This window comes from Lotus japonicus, chromosome 5, assembly GCF_012489685.1.
Source record: "Lotus japonicus ecotype B-129 chromosome 5, LjGifu_v1.2".
Classification (NCBI taxonomy): Eukaryota; Viridiplantae; Streptophyta; class Magnoliopsida; order Fabales; family Fabaceae; genus Lotus; species Lotus japonicus.
The window spans coordinates 8707072-8721559 of record NC_080045.1 but is presented as its reverse complement, the minus strand read 5'-3'; the positions used below and the strand labels follow the sequence as shown (position 1 = coordinate 8721559).

General features: G+C 34.5%; 2 protein-coding genes across 2 annotated transcripts; one reads left to right on the top strand and one right to left on the bottom strand.

The window, feature by feature from the left end:
- The first annotated feature begins 1387 nt into the window (after window positions 1-1387).
- On the top strand, window positions 1388-9245 carry LOC130720379 (3-hydroxyisobutyryl-CoA hydrolase-like protein 2, mitochondrial). Its single transcript, XM_057571010.1, has 14 exons — window positions 1388-1643; window positions 1730-1810; window positions 1888-1956; window positions 2127-2190; window positions 2909-2988; window positions 4249-4332; window positions 4437-4521; window positions 6368-6453; window positions 6543-6664; window positions 7457-7517; window positions 8277-8375; window positions 8456-8557; window positions 8636-8677; window positions 8758-9245. Exons 1-14 carry the CDS (start codon window positions 1512-1514, stop codon window positions 8875-8877), a joined length of 1227 nt encoding a protein of 408 aa, XP_057426993.1. The 5' UTR covers window positions 1388-1511; the 3' UTR covers window positions 8878-9245.
- A 1871-nt stretch (window positions 9246-11116) lies between these two features.
- On the bottom strand, window positions 11117-14187 carry LOC130716596 (chorismate mutase 2-like). Its single transcript, XM_057566569.1, has 5 exons — window positions 13740-14187; window positions 12671-12757; window positions 12431-12574; window positions 12162-12254; window positions 11117-11592 (listed from the first exon to the last, which is right to left on the bottom strand). Exons 1-5 carry the CDS (start codon window positions 14013-14015, stop codon window positions 11359-11361), a joined length of 834 nt encoding a protein of 277 aa, XP_057422552.1. The 5' UTR covers window positions 14016-14187; the 3' UTR covers window positions 11117-11358.
- Between the last annotated feature and the right edge of the window lie 301 nt (window positions 14188-14488).

Sequence of the window (14488 nt, the reverse complement as noted above, 5' to 3'; positions counted from 1 at the left end):
ATAGATAGATTGTTCATTTACGTAACCAATACTTATTTTGCTTTTAGAATTTTCTTCTAAGACTTTGAGATTCTCTCTCTGATTTAAAAGTTGACTTGAGAGTTAGAGTGCTTGTTGCAGGTAAATCCTCTACTGTTCTCTGCCAAACTTTATCGTGGACATAGTTATCACGACAAAAGCATCCAACCTACAACCACCGTACAAAGATTAGAGGTGCTTGAAGTTCTATTTCTAGAAGAACATTTTGGCACCATCTAAAAGAAAGTAATCAATTCTCAAAAAAATGAAAAAGCGACATCATCAACTATTTGAATTTGGGAATTCTACTATGAGAATTCATTTTTTGTGTTCCTTACTTATGCTCCTTTTTTTTTGAAGAAATTTGGTCTCCATCGGGTTTGCTGGAGCAAATAAAAATGTGGAACTATTTTCAAGAATAAATTGTAGAGCATATAGATAATTTCACAAAGTGTATGGAATCCATAGGACTTTCAAGCACTTTAGCTTGCAAAGTTTTGCTATCAACTTTGAAGAAAGATGTCTTACTCTGGTTCAAATCTCTCTCACCATTTTCTATCAATAATTGAGATTAGTATTCTCTCCACTTCATTCATTCAGAAATTCACTATACACCTATACACTGACAACCATGTGGAAACAAATATCTCACAATGAACATGAGATAATAAGAGGATGAGGCACTTTGTGATTTTCTCCCAAGAATTCATAGGAAAATTGTGACACTCCCAAATCTAGGAACTAAAGAGATTTTGGAATTGGTGTACGACGCAATATAACATGGCACACCATTGCATACATCTTTGATGACAACGCCACCGATCAATTTAGCCGAATTTGAGCTAGAGCCATGGCTTAGATATATTCAGAAGAAGGTTCAACCCCTTCATTTTAGCGAACGTTCAAAAATTGAATTTTGATGCTGAAGGAATGGTGGGCAAACAACTCGAAGAAAGCATACTCAAACGATGATGGAAACATATGACAACCCAAACATTGTAACCTGAATAAGATTGATGTACCCCCCAAAGAGTGTAGACCACTAGAGAGACATAGGAAGATATGAGAGATAAGTGATAGGTATGATATATGGTGTGATGTGACTGGAAGAAAGTAGAGAGGAAAAAATGTGTCCCAAGATGTCTACACTATTTAGTGGTCTATGAATCATTATTGTTGTAAGCTTGATGAGCAACTCTCCATGTACTTAAATTTTTTGTCTCTTACAAATAAAAAATTTCTCACCTAATATGTCTTTTTCATTTTTTTTTCTGGTCGAGTCATAATATGTTCTCTAAGCTTGATGAACTTGGGCCTTCAAAACCCTTATGGGCCCAAGTTGGTTCTCAACTCACTCAACTCGCGCGACACTCACTCAACAACTCACACACACAACAAAGCTTGAGCTTCATTTTGCAGCACACTCCATTCATCAAACACCTTGTGTGCAAACCAAAAGCTGAGAACACCAGAAACCACAAAGAGAATCAACAATGCAGAGATTCAAATCTCTGCTTCCACAAAACAAGTTCTCATTTCGCACACTCTGCTCTCACCCTCGAACCTTCTCTGCTCAACCAAATTTCGCACAACGAGATGATGATGGAGATGATTCCCAGGAACAGGTCAAATTTCTATGATTCTGGCATTTTTCTTCGTAATTTCAATTTTTTTTCTCTCTCTAATTTACGATTTCGCTGTTTGATTTTAGATTTTAGTTGAAGGAAGAGCGAAATCTCGTGCAGCTATTCTCAACCGGCCATCTTCTCTGAACGCGCTCACTACTTCAATGGTATGGGGTTCTGGTTCTTGCTTTTGTTCATTGCGTCGCGTTTTGAGTTCACTCGCTAAGTCGTTTCGATTTCTTAGGTTGCTCGGTTAAAGAGGTTGTATGACTCTTGGGAAGAAAACTCTGACATTGGCTTTGTTTTGATGAAGGTATCGTTGTTTCTTGTCACTGAGCTAGGAACTTAATGATATTATCATTATTATTGTTGCTGTTGTTCATAATGTGTAGGATTTAAGTACATTGTTGTTTTATGTTTTTAATTTTGTTCATAGATATTGGTCATTGTTTTGAGTGTGAGTTGCTCTCTCGAATTTTGAAGGGTAATGGCAGAGCTTTCTGTTCCGGTGGAGATGTTGTTAGGCTGTATAATTCGCTCAATGAAGGTGAGCTGCATTTAAATATGTTATTAGTTATTACTTATTAACGAACAAAATTTCATATTTTTTACTTTCAATCTTTTTAGTGTAGATATAACAACTTCACGCAAATAAGTTTCTCTATCTAATCACCGTTAGTAGAATCTTACGTTCCGATTTGCAATTCTATGGTTTACAATCTTGCACCCCTTCCTGATCCTAGGTACACTTGTGATTTTGACAACATTGGGTAGCAGATTAAGTTAGTCTATCTTAGGACTTAGGACCGTGATATGTAATTAGATTTTAGTTCAGTTTCCTAATTATTTTTTTTACTATTTCTAGTTTTTTTTGGGTTCAATGTGAGGTCCTTCACATTTTCTAGCTTTGGCAAACATGATATCATAATTTTTTTTTGTTTGGTTTCTTAGAGTTGAACTTGATTTTATTTTCAAACTTGCATTTGAGTGGAAGTGATAAAATGAGGCTTTAGAGTATGGTTTGAGATTTTTAAACCAAAGTTTACCGCAAAATGACTTTCAAGATAAAGGTTTTTAAACGTAAACCACTTCACATCAAACTGACTTTTAACCAAAATCAATTTAACGAAATCAAGTTTAACCAATATACAATTTGTTGTCATAGGCAGATTTTACATCCTTACTAGTTGAATTCTGATGCTTTACAGCTTCAGATGTTTTATAGGTTAGTGTGTGTTAACTTTTTTTATGTTAATTTTGAGCAGGGAATGCTGAAGCAGCTGAACAGTTTTTCAAAACATTATATTCGTTTGTATATCTTCAAGGGACATATCTTAAACCACATGTAAGTATTAGATCATTGCAAAGAGTTTTGTTTGAGTTTTTCTGTACTTTGAATTGGAGAGAACATTCATTTCTAAAGAAAGTTTTTCTGAGCTTATGTTCTCCACTGTCCAGCGACACAATTTGAAGTTAATTGGTGAAGCCAAGTAAATACATGTATTACTCTTGTTTGTTTAAGATTTGATATCTGACTAACAGTGATTTCTGATTCAGATTAAGGAGTTAATCTTTATAAGATAGTATTTTTTATGTCCGTGTTATAGTCAACTGTGCCTCCAAAATTGTTTAGTTTATGAATTGTGGATACCTTCCCATGCCTTTCCCCTGAGGTGTATATGCAAGTGTTACCCATGACAAGTACTATCTTAATCTGGATTGGTTCATTGGTTGTACAAAATGCATAATAAAAGTTGCAGATGAATCAGCTTCTGTTCTGTATACCATAGCTGGGCTGGATAAGGAAATGCCTGTGGTCCTGTCCTTCACTTACATTTTGGTATACTCTGCCAGTTCAGTGATGTGCCTTTGTTAAAAGCCGTTGTCTAATCTGACAAATAATGCCACCTCCAACAAGATTTATATTCTCCACCCACTTTGGAAAGTGGTCTATCATCATGTTTCTTGCCTTTTAAATAAAACTGATGTGATATTCTTTCTCTCATGTAGCGTGTACTGTGTGTGCAGGCTAGACTAATTGAAACTGACTTTTAATCTGATAATCACTGGATATGGTTCCAGAGCACAATCACAATGTTTCACCTTCTCTACTCAAGAATTTTCCTAATGTTACTGTTATATTGAATAACGGAATAAACTTTGTCAAGGGATCTGTATCCACCTAACAAGTAACAACATAGAATTTTCAGTATCTGCACCTCCATAGGAAAATTTGAGCATCTATAGCAAGATATGTGTCGCATGAAATCCATAAAAAGCGGGAAAATTAAAAGAAGATAGTAATAAGAATCTGAGATGAAATTTTCTTAAATAAATTGGTATTAGTTTAAAAACAAGATGAAATTTGAAATATTGTAACCCATTTGTGCAGTATTTCACTTTTAAAGCGTCTAGCTAGATGATTGGGCTTGTAAGCTTACTTATTATACTTGCTTCTGTTTATGTGCATATGCTGAATTGACAGCGTTGTTTAGGATGCCATAGCTATATAATGAGTTCTAATGGATTGCTCTTTTATTTGATACCTTTTATTCACCTTGAAAGCTTTCTAGAACCTCAGAAGATTTTGTGGGCATTTTTGCAGGTTGCTATTCTGGATGGAATGACAATGGGATGTGGATCTGGAATTTCTCTAACAGGGATGTTCAGTGTTGTAACTGATAAAACTGTATGTAATTTCTTTAGATGGTCATTGGATTTATTGCTCACTTCAAGTTGACACTAGCACAGTAAATTTTGGAAAATAAACCTTTCTCTGTTTAAACATTGCAGAGTTTTTCTCATCCAGAGGCTCAAATAGGCTTCCATCCTGATGCTGGAGCTTCTTATTTTTTATCTCGTTTACCTGGCTACTTAGGTAATGTGAAACTTTTATGCTCTTTGAGTGCCGCCTCCTGCAATTGAGTAACACTTCTGATACTCGTGAACATTTTATAGAAATACTTGGCGCAGAAATCATGCACTAATCCTTAATAAGGTTACTACCCAAAAGCTTAAAAAGCACTATTTGTAGAGAGAAAATTCTGAAGACATTTTGATGAAAATTTTCATTTAGTCTTAAAGAACCCAAATTCTTTCTTTGAAAGCCGCTGTTAAACTTTCTATTCCTTGAAAGTTTCCAAGTCATTTTGTCCAAATGAGCCCAAAAAGGAAATGTGATTGAAACTTCCAATCCTTCCAGCCTCTCCTTGTGCTAAACTTTGCAGCCTTCATGCTCCAACGGTAGACAAGGATATATATGTTGTTACTAGAAGATTACCATCGAAATAAGAAACTAATTCCCATGAATCTTGTTCAACTACACAGTACTAATCATCCTTATATTATGTCAGTCATGCTTCTCCCATAATCCACCATGCTATCCGCCATATTTCTATAGCGGCTTTATGGATTGCATCCATAAATCGCATCCACCATTGGTGATATTGGTATTAAAAAGATAATCAGATATTCCATATTTGCATGTATGGTGCTGATTAACAATAACAAGCCTCTCAAATTTTTAACTCTCAGAACATGAACGCTGCTTGCAAAGAAATGAACGCTTAGCTACACCTTTCTTATGAACTGCCATGTAAATCCATTAGAATATTGTCAGCTGAAAATATTTTGTACATATAGCAGGCGGCCAACAAATCCCATTTCAAATTTCATGATGATTAACTGTAAAGCTGATTTGAAAACAATCCTGTAGGAATGTAATTCCTGATCATGCTATAGCCTAGAAGTGATGGAAACAAACTTGCCGACACAGCAATTTCTTGCATAAAATTCACTTCAAAATTTCTATTAGAATTGGAAATGGTCTAACCTAACTCAACCCCAAGAGTTATGTTTGGTGGAAAGGATTGTCTGAGTTATTGTGAGGGGTATATTGGCCATATACCCAGCTAATTTGAGATCTTAACACCCCCTCGAACACCCATGGTTGGATGTTTTGAGTGTGATATTTACGAAGCGATGCAATTAGCCGAATATGAAGTGCTCTGATACTATATATGAATCAATAATGGATTGGGTGTAACCCAACATCAAAAGCTAGCTGTGTTGTAGCATAATAATTCAAACTGTTGACTGTTGACTTGTTGTAACTGAAGTATCTTGATAGACAAGTTACTTAAGAGTTAGTTAGTTAGTTTCTACTGTTGAGTAGTTAGTATAGCTGGACCTTCTATATAAGGTCAGATAGTCATGTATTACAATTCAGTTGAGTAATAGAATAATTCACTCAAAATCTACTCGACTCCTTTCTTTCTCTCTCTAACATCTCTAATAAGCTGTAGGCAGAAGGGTTACCCAAGACATTATAAGGAGAGTATTTAGCCATATACCTATCTTAATTTCCACTCAAACGTCCTCTTAATTTTGACAGTCTCCTCTTCGTGTGAAATGCCAATTAAACATTAACTTTCCTCCCATCTTAAGTGATCTATAGACATTTGATTAAAATTCTAGCCATCTCTGATGTGCCTTTAAGGTTGTCTTACACTTAGTGATCAAATCGTCTGCATGACTGTTTAGCATATTGGCCTTTGCTCCTCAACAAGAAAGGTTTCTGCTGAATATTTGTACAGTCATTTACTGCCAAAAGCAATGTAGAGATTTATGATTTAAATATTTTATGCACACTTGTACTATTAGTTTCCATCGTAAACCAGAAATTGATTCACGCAAGCTTATACAGTTTATATTATGCTATGCAGGGGAATACTTGGCCCTTACAGGAGATAAGCTTAATGGTGTGGAAATGATTGCCTGCCGCCTTGCTACTCATTATTCACTAAATGCAGTATGTTTTTATCTTTGATTTTGTGCTCCTTTGTTCAGTCTATGTTGCCTAGTTTGTCTATGCTTACATAATTTGGCTTCTTCTTACAGAGGCTTCCTTTGCTTGAAGAGCGCCTAGGTAAACTGATCACAGATGATCCATCTGTGGTGGAGGCATCCCTTGCGCAATATGGGGACCTTGTTTATCCAGACGGAAGCAGTGTCCTTCACAAGTAATGTTAACTTGGCATTATATCTTTTCAGTCTATGACTTTGATTGTTTAAATTTATTTTCTTGTTATGTTCTCATTATAGATAAGGTTTGGACTTACACGTCCAGTAACTCAGCAAAATGTTATTTGTAATTTGCTGTTCTGATAGACTGAAACAACAAAAATTCAAAAGGTAAAATAAAATGCCACAGTGTGAAACTGTGAATGAACACTGGTTAGTGGTTATGTATGTTTCTTCTTAAAATATATACAATGAAACGAAATTCCTATAAAATTTTGTTTTGGATTATTTTAATTATTTGTTCTGGCGACATGAAGTTATCTTATAAATTTTTACTTATGAAATATACCTGAACAGCTTTGTGGGCTTAAGTCTTTGTTACATTTGGGACAGATATTAAATTTATCACCTCATACTTCAAGATGTGCTCACAGATGGATAACTATTTACTGCCATATGCTAATTGCTTAGAAGAAATTTAAGAATTTTCCCCCTTTAACCTTCCTCACATTTCTTTGGATTATAAAGAGCTGTTGCTCTGACAAAAATCAAAGGAATAAAGAGGAGGAGCTCATCACCACTAAAATAACTCCCTTTATTGACAATTGGGATGCCATTACTTGTAAATTGCCAAATCCTACTAGCTTAAGTTGAGTTTGCATGCAGAGTTCTAAACATTGTTCATTGTACATTTTTCTCTCTGAAAATAGAACCCTGCTCATTTGGTTTCATACGTTGGTTTGATTGCATCGCTTTCTGCTTATGAGTGTTATGTTCTATTTTTTACTCAGGACTGATACTATTGATAGATGTTTCAGCCACGATACAGTGGAGGAAATTATTGAAGCTTTGGTAAGCACTGTATTAAATCTTTTCTGCATGCTCTTTGACGAATCTGAAAGGAATTGAGTAAAAGATTAACATATCTTTACCCACAATGAACTACAAATATGAGATCATGAGTAATTTATTGAATAGCTTCAGCCAACCTGGTATATTCATGTTTTTTCTTTTTTGTTGAAAACACAAATTTTTTGTAAGTGGCATTTTTTGTGACGAGCTTTATGCAAAATTATATTAAGTGTTAAATTTTTTGGGAGCTTCTACCAAATGCCATAACTTGTCTGCAGCTCACCTGAAATCACCTTAATACGTCATCCAAACTGGGGACATCAGGTTTTTAGATATGTATCAGTCTCCAACAGTTGAGTTTTAGTATTAGAGATGTTGAGTCTGTAGAACAGGAGAATACCGAAGAATTTGTAGTGGATCAAACATTTCGGGTTTGGGTTTTAGTAAATGAAAAACATTTCCTTTTATATGATATCTTATCCACAATCTAATACAATTATGAGATTATGTGGTGAAAAGCTACCTTATGCCTCTGTCTTCGCCGTCCTCCCCCACATCTCCCCCTAAACTGAAACTAGGCATTTCTTACAAGGAACCTGGTGCACAATGCCTAAAAGAATATCAACAGAAAAAATGGACAGTGAACTAAACATTTCAGACTTTGTTAGAAGGAGCAAATAACAAGTGTCATTATTGTTTTCCATGAATATCCACGAGTTTTTGATAGTTTGCCTTTTCATCAAAATGATATTCTGTCAGGAGAAGGAGGCAGCTGAAACATATGACCAATGGTGTTTGACAGTTCTTAGGAGAATGAAAGAAGCCTCCCCATTGAGTTTGAAAGTTATTTTACGATCGGTGAGTTGCATCTTGCTCGCTTTTTATTTTTTCCAATTCAAGATGCCTTTGTCTTCTTTAACCTCTGCTCCTGAATTCAGATACGTGAAGGTAGATTTGAAACTCTTGATCAATGTCTTGTACGTGAGTATCGCATATCTCTTCGTGGAACTTCCAAGCATGTCTCCTCAGATTTCTTTGAGGTAATAAATTTTCTTTGTATCTTTTACATGAAAACTTCAAATTTGTTTTTATGATTTCACCTGACTTTGTTCATGTAGGGTGTTCGTGCACGAATGGTTGATAAAGATTTTACACCTAAGGTACATATTTTGTCCAAGAATCTATGTATTTATGTATTCTTCTTGAGACTTATCTGAAGCATGCATTTCCAAATCTGCAGTGGGACCCACCTAGTTTAAAAGATGTATCAGAGGACATGGTTGAACACCATTTCTATCCATTTAGCGAAGTGGAGTCTGAACTAGTGTTGCCAACAGCATTGCGAGAACCTTACATGTGAAACTGGCACGCCTCTCATCAACGCTTGTCACTAGCGTGGGGTAAGCCAAATAAGCTCTAATTTGGTTTCCAACTTCATCAAACATAGTTTCTCACTCATCATTGTTGTATTAGCAAAAGAATGTAGAAGTTGCACTTTCATTTTTGCTGGGGAAAATTGGTTCAATTTTTCCCAGGTTTTCACGAAAATGTAGATGATCCAATTTGCTCACTCCCCTTAGCCATCTCTCAAGTTTGTTATCATCAATAATAGTTCTACTTTTTTTTTGTCAACTAGCAAATTAGGTCCCTTGATATTTGGTATAAAGGATTGCATTGCCTGCTTTAAACTTGATTGGGCAATATTAGAGCACACATCCTCTAGCACTAGTCTTCGTTTTAAACTTGTTTAAGTTAATGTTGCATGAAATGATTGGATGTCAGTATAAAAATGTTTTACACAAACAACACATCAAAATGAAACTCTTATCTATAATGATCAAATGATATGACACTTTTAATTTGTTTTTGAGTACCAGAGGTCACTAAGAGGATAAAGTTATATGTATGTAGCACATTTTATGTAAGAAGTAATGTATGAAGTAATGTATGAAGTTGTTCTTCCAAATAACTGCATTTTTAAAATGAATGGCTTTGATAGCCTTAAGCAAGTAAAATTATAATATGAGTGTTTATTCTGAATAAAGAGGCGTTGACGCAGTTAGGAGATACACCTTGCATTAGACCAAGCTTCTGCTGTCAAGTGTCAACTGTTCCAGTCTTGGATCAGGATCCTTTTGTGAAAATTAAGATTTCACTAGGCGCTGTTGTGTTAAAATTTTGTGCCTATTTCTCTTAGTAAGTATTAAGAATTAATTTTTAATAGGCGTTGAAATATTTAATGTTTATAGAAAAAATAAACACATGTTCGTTATGATAATGTGGATTTTGCTTAAACTTATTTTTTCAAAGTAGTGCGACTTGAGGCTTTAGCCGAGCCTTTATTGATATAATTGAGCTATTAGAAAGTCTCTAAAATACAACAATTCAATTTGCTAAATTGTGATTTGTGACATTGTAAAACCGATGTTGTCTTTGTGAAAGTCAATCTAAAAAGGGAATTTTAAAAGTATAATAAATACAATTATGGTATAATAGTCGGAAAGTAAGCAATGGTTAGTTGGTGCACCTTAGGACTTTTAGCCGCAAAATGTCATTGAAAGTTAGAGTTTGAATTTGTTAAAGTCAATCTAAAATGAGAAGTTGAAAGGTATAATAAATACAAGTAGTATATATGGAAAACGACAATAAATATTTTTTAAACTTAGTATGAGGTCATATATTTAGTAGTGTATGTCTCTAGATGGTCTTGTAATGAAGGAGGGAGCGAGAGTAAAGGATTTCTATAATTTTCTTTTCTACCCATATTCTCTTAACTCACTTTTTGTCTTCTTGTTTTATCTCTTGAAACAAACAATGCATATCCCCTTCAATTAGGGACAATTAGTCGTGGGACTCATGATAAGGATTGGTTAGATCTTCATCTCCTCATTATGGATCAATTATGTTGATCAAATCTCAGCGCTGACTATGAAAAATATAGAGAGAAATGAACATCAAATGATACACAAAAGTACGGATTGACTCATAGCATCATGGAAGGCATATGCACAAAATGATTAGCGCCAAAATTAAAAGGAAAAGGGGCAACGCGTTTGCATGACTATTGATGTTCAAGTCATCATTCTCCATTTCTCCTCCATGTTCTAGATAAATAGTTGTTTTTTTGGTCAATCTAGATAAATAGTTTAAAGTTAGTTGATAATCCAATTATAAAAAAAATCATCAAAATTAGGGCTGGTTTGTTTCTGCTTTAAAAAAGTAATTATACATTTGAATAAAAATTTAATTTAATTTTAAGTGATTTTTTAAAAAGCAAAAGTTGTTTATGTTTATCTACAAATATAATCGGTGCTTTTCACTTTAAAAAATATTTTTAAATTGTTTGAGTATAAAACCATAAAAGTGTATTTTTTTTGCATATAAAATTTCATTAAAGGACATAAAAAACCACTTTGCTACATGTTTGAATTATTTAAGCATAAAATTGTAAATTTGAATTCAAAGTGGTGTACCATGAAAACAAGATTGAATTTCTTTCCCCAATTATAATTGATTTTTTAGAAACTTCTCAAAATAACTGAAAATAAGCCATTTTCTACTTTTTTTTTTTTCAAAAAACACAAACAAGCACATTAAAATATACATAAGTGATTTTTTAAAAATATAAATGGTTATTTACCAAAATTGGCAAAGACAAATGTAACCTTAGAAAAAAAGGACGTTGAGTTCTTGTATTTCTTCCTAAGAAACTACAATAACGGCCCTTGAGTTCTTGTATTTGTTCTAAGAAATAATTGGCAATGAAGGATCATGTAAGAGCTTATGCATTTGAGCATAACATCATGTTCCTTTTATTTTTCCTAATTGCATTGAGACAGTCTCAATCTAGACGGCGCAAGAGGTACTCAACCTCAACCTCCTTGGTGAGAGGTATAATCCATTTCTGATACAAGCTAGAAGCCACTGATGGATCAAACTTGCGTTTTACTTCCTTTTCATCATCACTGTTTAGGCCTACCTCCTGCCCAAACACCATGGCCTTCTTTTCAACTCTCTTTATCACCATCTCTTGAACACTCTCAAATGTCAATAATTTCATCAACCCTTCTGTGTCCTGCAAAAACCAATAGGGTACCATTATAACTGTGAACCCCACTTGACTAAAAACGTTTAAGATTGGACATCAGGTATAAGTTTGGAAAATAACTTAGATCCAGTCTAACTCTACCCGAAAAGCTAGACCAAATGTGAGGATTTCTCTAACCTTTATAGTCAATGTGGTGCTAGACATCTGGAGTTAAGTTTACAGGATTGGACATCTGCAAGTGACCCATTTATGATTCGTCCAAGTAAATGGATCTATGAAAGACTTTTATACCATCTTAGACTTCGGACTATGCCTTAATTTACCCCAAAAGCTAGCTCAAAGGTGAGGATTTATCTATCCTTTATAAAGTCTTATTTGACCATATCTCTATCTCTAGTCAATGCGAAACTTCTCAATAAAAACATACACCGCTTAACAACTTTTTTTAGAAGGCGAGAAGCAGTAACCTAACCATTAAATTATGTTATATCATCTTGATGATAATGTATCCCAAATGAATTGTGTCATATTAAAAATATATATGTTTACTATGGAGCTAAATTTGCTAACACTCAGCAATCTGCACAAATATTTACCTTAGCACGAATTAAAGGCTCATAGTCTTGAGGAGATTCCCTGAATTTCGCCTCAGCTACAAACTTTCCATAATGAATCCTTCTAGAGATTGCCTGCAGATATTTTACAGAATGAACTGTCAGAAATCAGAATCAAAACTAGTGTAGAGCATCTAGGCCACTCTTGAAAATTATCCCATGAGTTGCACCAAAATATATTGACAAAAATTAAACTGGTTGTTGGTTTTAAACATTTGTCTACCTAAAGTCATCATCAGAGACAACATTACCTGCAATAATGAAAGATCGCTAGCTGCAGTTTGTGCATAGTTGCCATCATCACCGGACGCAACCAATATTGGAAGCAACTCATCAAAGTAATTTTTCCAAATCGACTTGTTTATGTTAATGGAAGCAGCTCCAGGATGCAAAATCTAAAGAAGAATCAACTTCAGAACTAATCACTCTTTGTTCTAAGTTCATTTGAACTATGGAAATTGGAAAACCGTAATTGAGTTTCGGTGAGTTACCTGTGTGAAGGGGTAAGATGGCACAATTGGTGATGGTAAATGTTCTGGGAAGAAGGCATTTTCTTCAGGGTTTTGGTACCTTCCAGCCTGTAATATACCATATTATTTTTGTTTAACATTTTCTCAAATCTAATAACTCGATAGGTAGCAGATAAGAACCACTCATTGTGAATAGCAGAGATATAATACACTTTTGATTGCATGAAGGCATTTATCCCCAGGTGAAGAAACTTGATCAGTAAGTAATAACAGAAGCAGAAAATTATGAACTAAACCTTGCAAAAGTTCCATCTCATTAATATATGTGTTTTACCTTATAAAAGTTACCCCTCATTTTCAACACCCAAGAGGCCAAGAGTCAGAACAAATTATGATTTTTGCAATGGGATTAGAATATCAACTTTTTCCCCACCTCAAACTTTCCTTAAAAAAAAAATCCAATCTTCCCAACATGTAACATAACTCCCAAATTTATGAAGCTAGATTGTTAGATAAATTACCAATCAGCATATCTGATAACATCCACCCTTTTTATATCGATTTTAGACCTTTAATCTTAACAATCAGCCAAATTCATTTAAAATAAGACAGATGTGCTGCCCCTCACATTGAAGTAGCAGACATGGTTTTAAGTTGCAGTACGCAATCGCAATTGCAGCTGCAATATTAAGTTTTTTCGAGTTCCTGCAACTGCTCATGACAGCAATTACGATCACACATAATGCCCCATCTAGAGCATGAAATTTGTAGGATTCTTGACATTTGCGAGTAATCCATTTATGGGCGGCCCAATAAGCCAATCTAGATAGGTTCTAATGACGTCTTGGAATTCGAATTAGGCATAACCCTACCCCAAAAGCTAGTTCAGGGGTGAGGATCGCTCTACTGAATTACTTAGTCATATCTCTAGTCAATGTGTGCTTTTGAACACCGCGCAACCGCAATCAAAACCACCATGACCAAGCAAACACCACACAATTAAAATGGCATGACTTGGCAACACAAATCAAAACAAGCTATGAAAATAGAGAAGCTAAGAAGAGACAAGGTAAAAGTAGCAGTTAGTCACCATAGCTTGAATGGCCTCAGTGTTTTGAACAACACATTCGACCAATGAGCCACAAAAACCCGGGATTTTCCAGTAGTTTTCATCATAGGTGTGATAATTCATGGGGAACCTAGCCCTGTCAATGAGACCAAAAACAATGGTATCTTCTTGCTTAACCAGATCCTCCCTCACAGACTCCAGGGTATACACATCATTCGATTCTGCTTTGGCCATTCTGTACCTGACAGTAGAAATGACCAACACAAGAACCACCAGGAACGGAAATCGAATCATCATGGTGTCAATCAATCAAACCCAAAAGAACAATAACAACAAAATTATGGTTATGAGGATTACTATGATTGTTATAATGAAACTATGAAAGGATCATAGGATATGCATTATATAGCATGAAGAGACAAGAGTTGAAAGGGTAAGTTAATTCAGCCAACCATATATTAATTTTATCATATTGCTCATCAAACATTAGACAGCGCCAAAAGTTAGTTGATAATCCAATTTAAAAAAAAAATATCAAAATTAGGGCTTGTTTGTTTCTGCTTAAAAAAAGTAATTTTACGTTTGAATAAAAAACTATTTTAATTTAAAGTGATTTTTTTAAAAGCAAAAGTTGTCTATGTTTGTTTACAAATATAATCAATGCTTTTCACTTAAAAAATAATTTTAAACTGTTTGAGTATAAAATCATAAAAGTCCTTTTATTTTCATATAAAATTACATTAAAGGACATAAAAAACACTATGTTTAAA

Coding starts and splice junctions, on each gene's coding strand:
- LOC130716596 (XM_057566569.1), bottom strand. CDS start 14,015: ATGATGATTCGATTTCCGTTCCTGGTGGTTCTTGTGTTGGTCATTTCT. Junction 12,758..13,739: donor CTGAGGCCATTCAAGCTATG/GTGACTAACTGC, acceptor GGTATATTACAG/GCTGGAAGGTACCAAAACCC. Junction 12,255..12,430: donor GCGATCTTTCATTATTGCAG/GTAATGTTGTCT, acceptor AAATATCTGCAG/GCAATCTCTAGAAGGATTCA.
- LOC130720379 (XM_057571010.1), top strand. CDS start 1,512: ATGCAGAGATTCAAATCTCTGCTTCCACAAAACAAGTTCTCATTTCGC. Junction 4,522..6,367: donor TCGTTTACCTGGCTACTTAG/GTAATGTGAAAC, acceptor TATGCTATGCAG/GGGAATACTTGGCCCTTACA. Junction 8,558..8,635: donor TCTCCTCAGATTTCTTTGAG/GTAATAAATTTT, acceptor TTGTTCATGTAG/GGTGTTCGTGCACGAATGGT.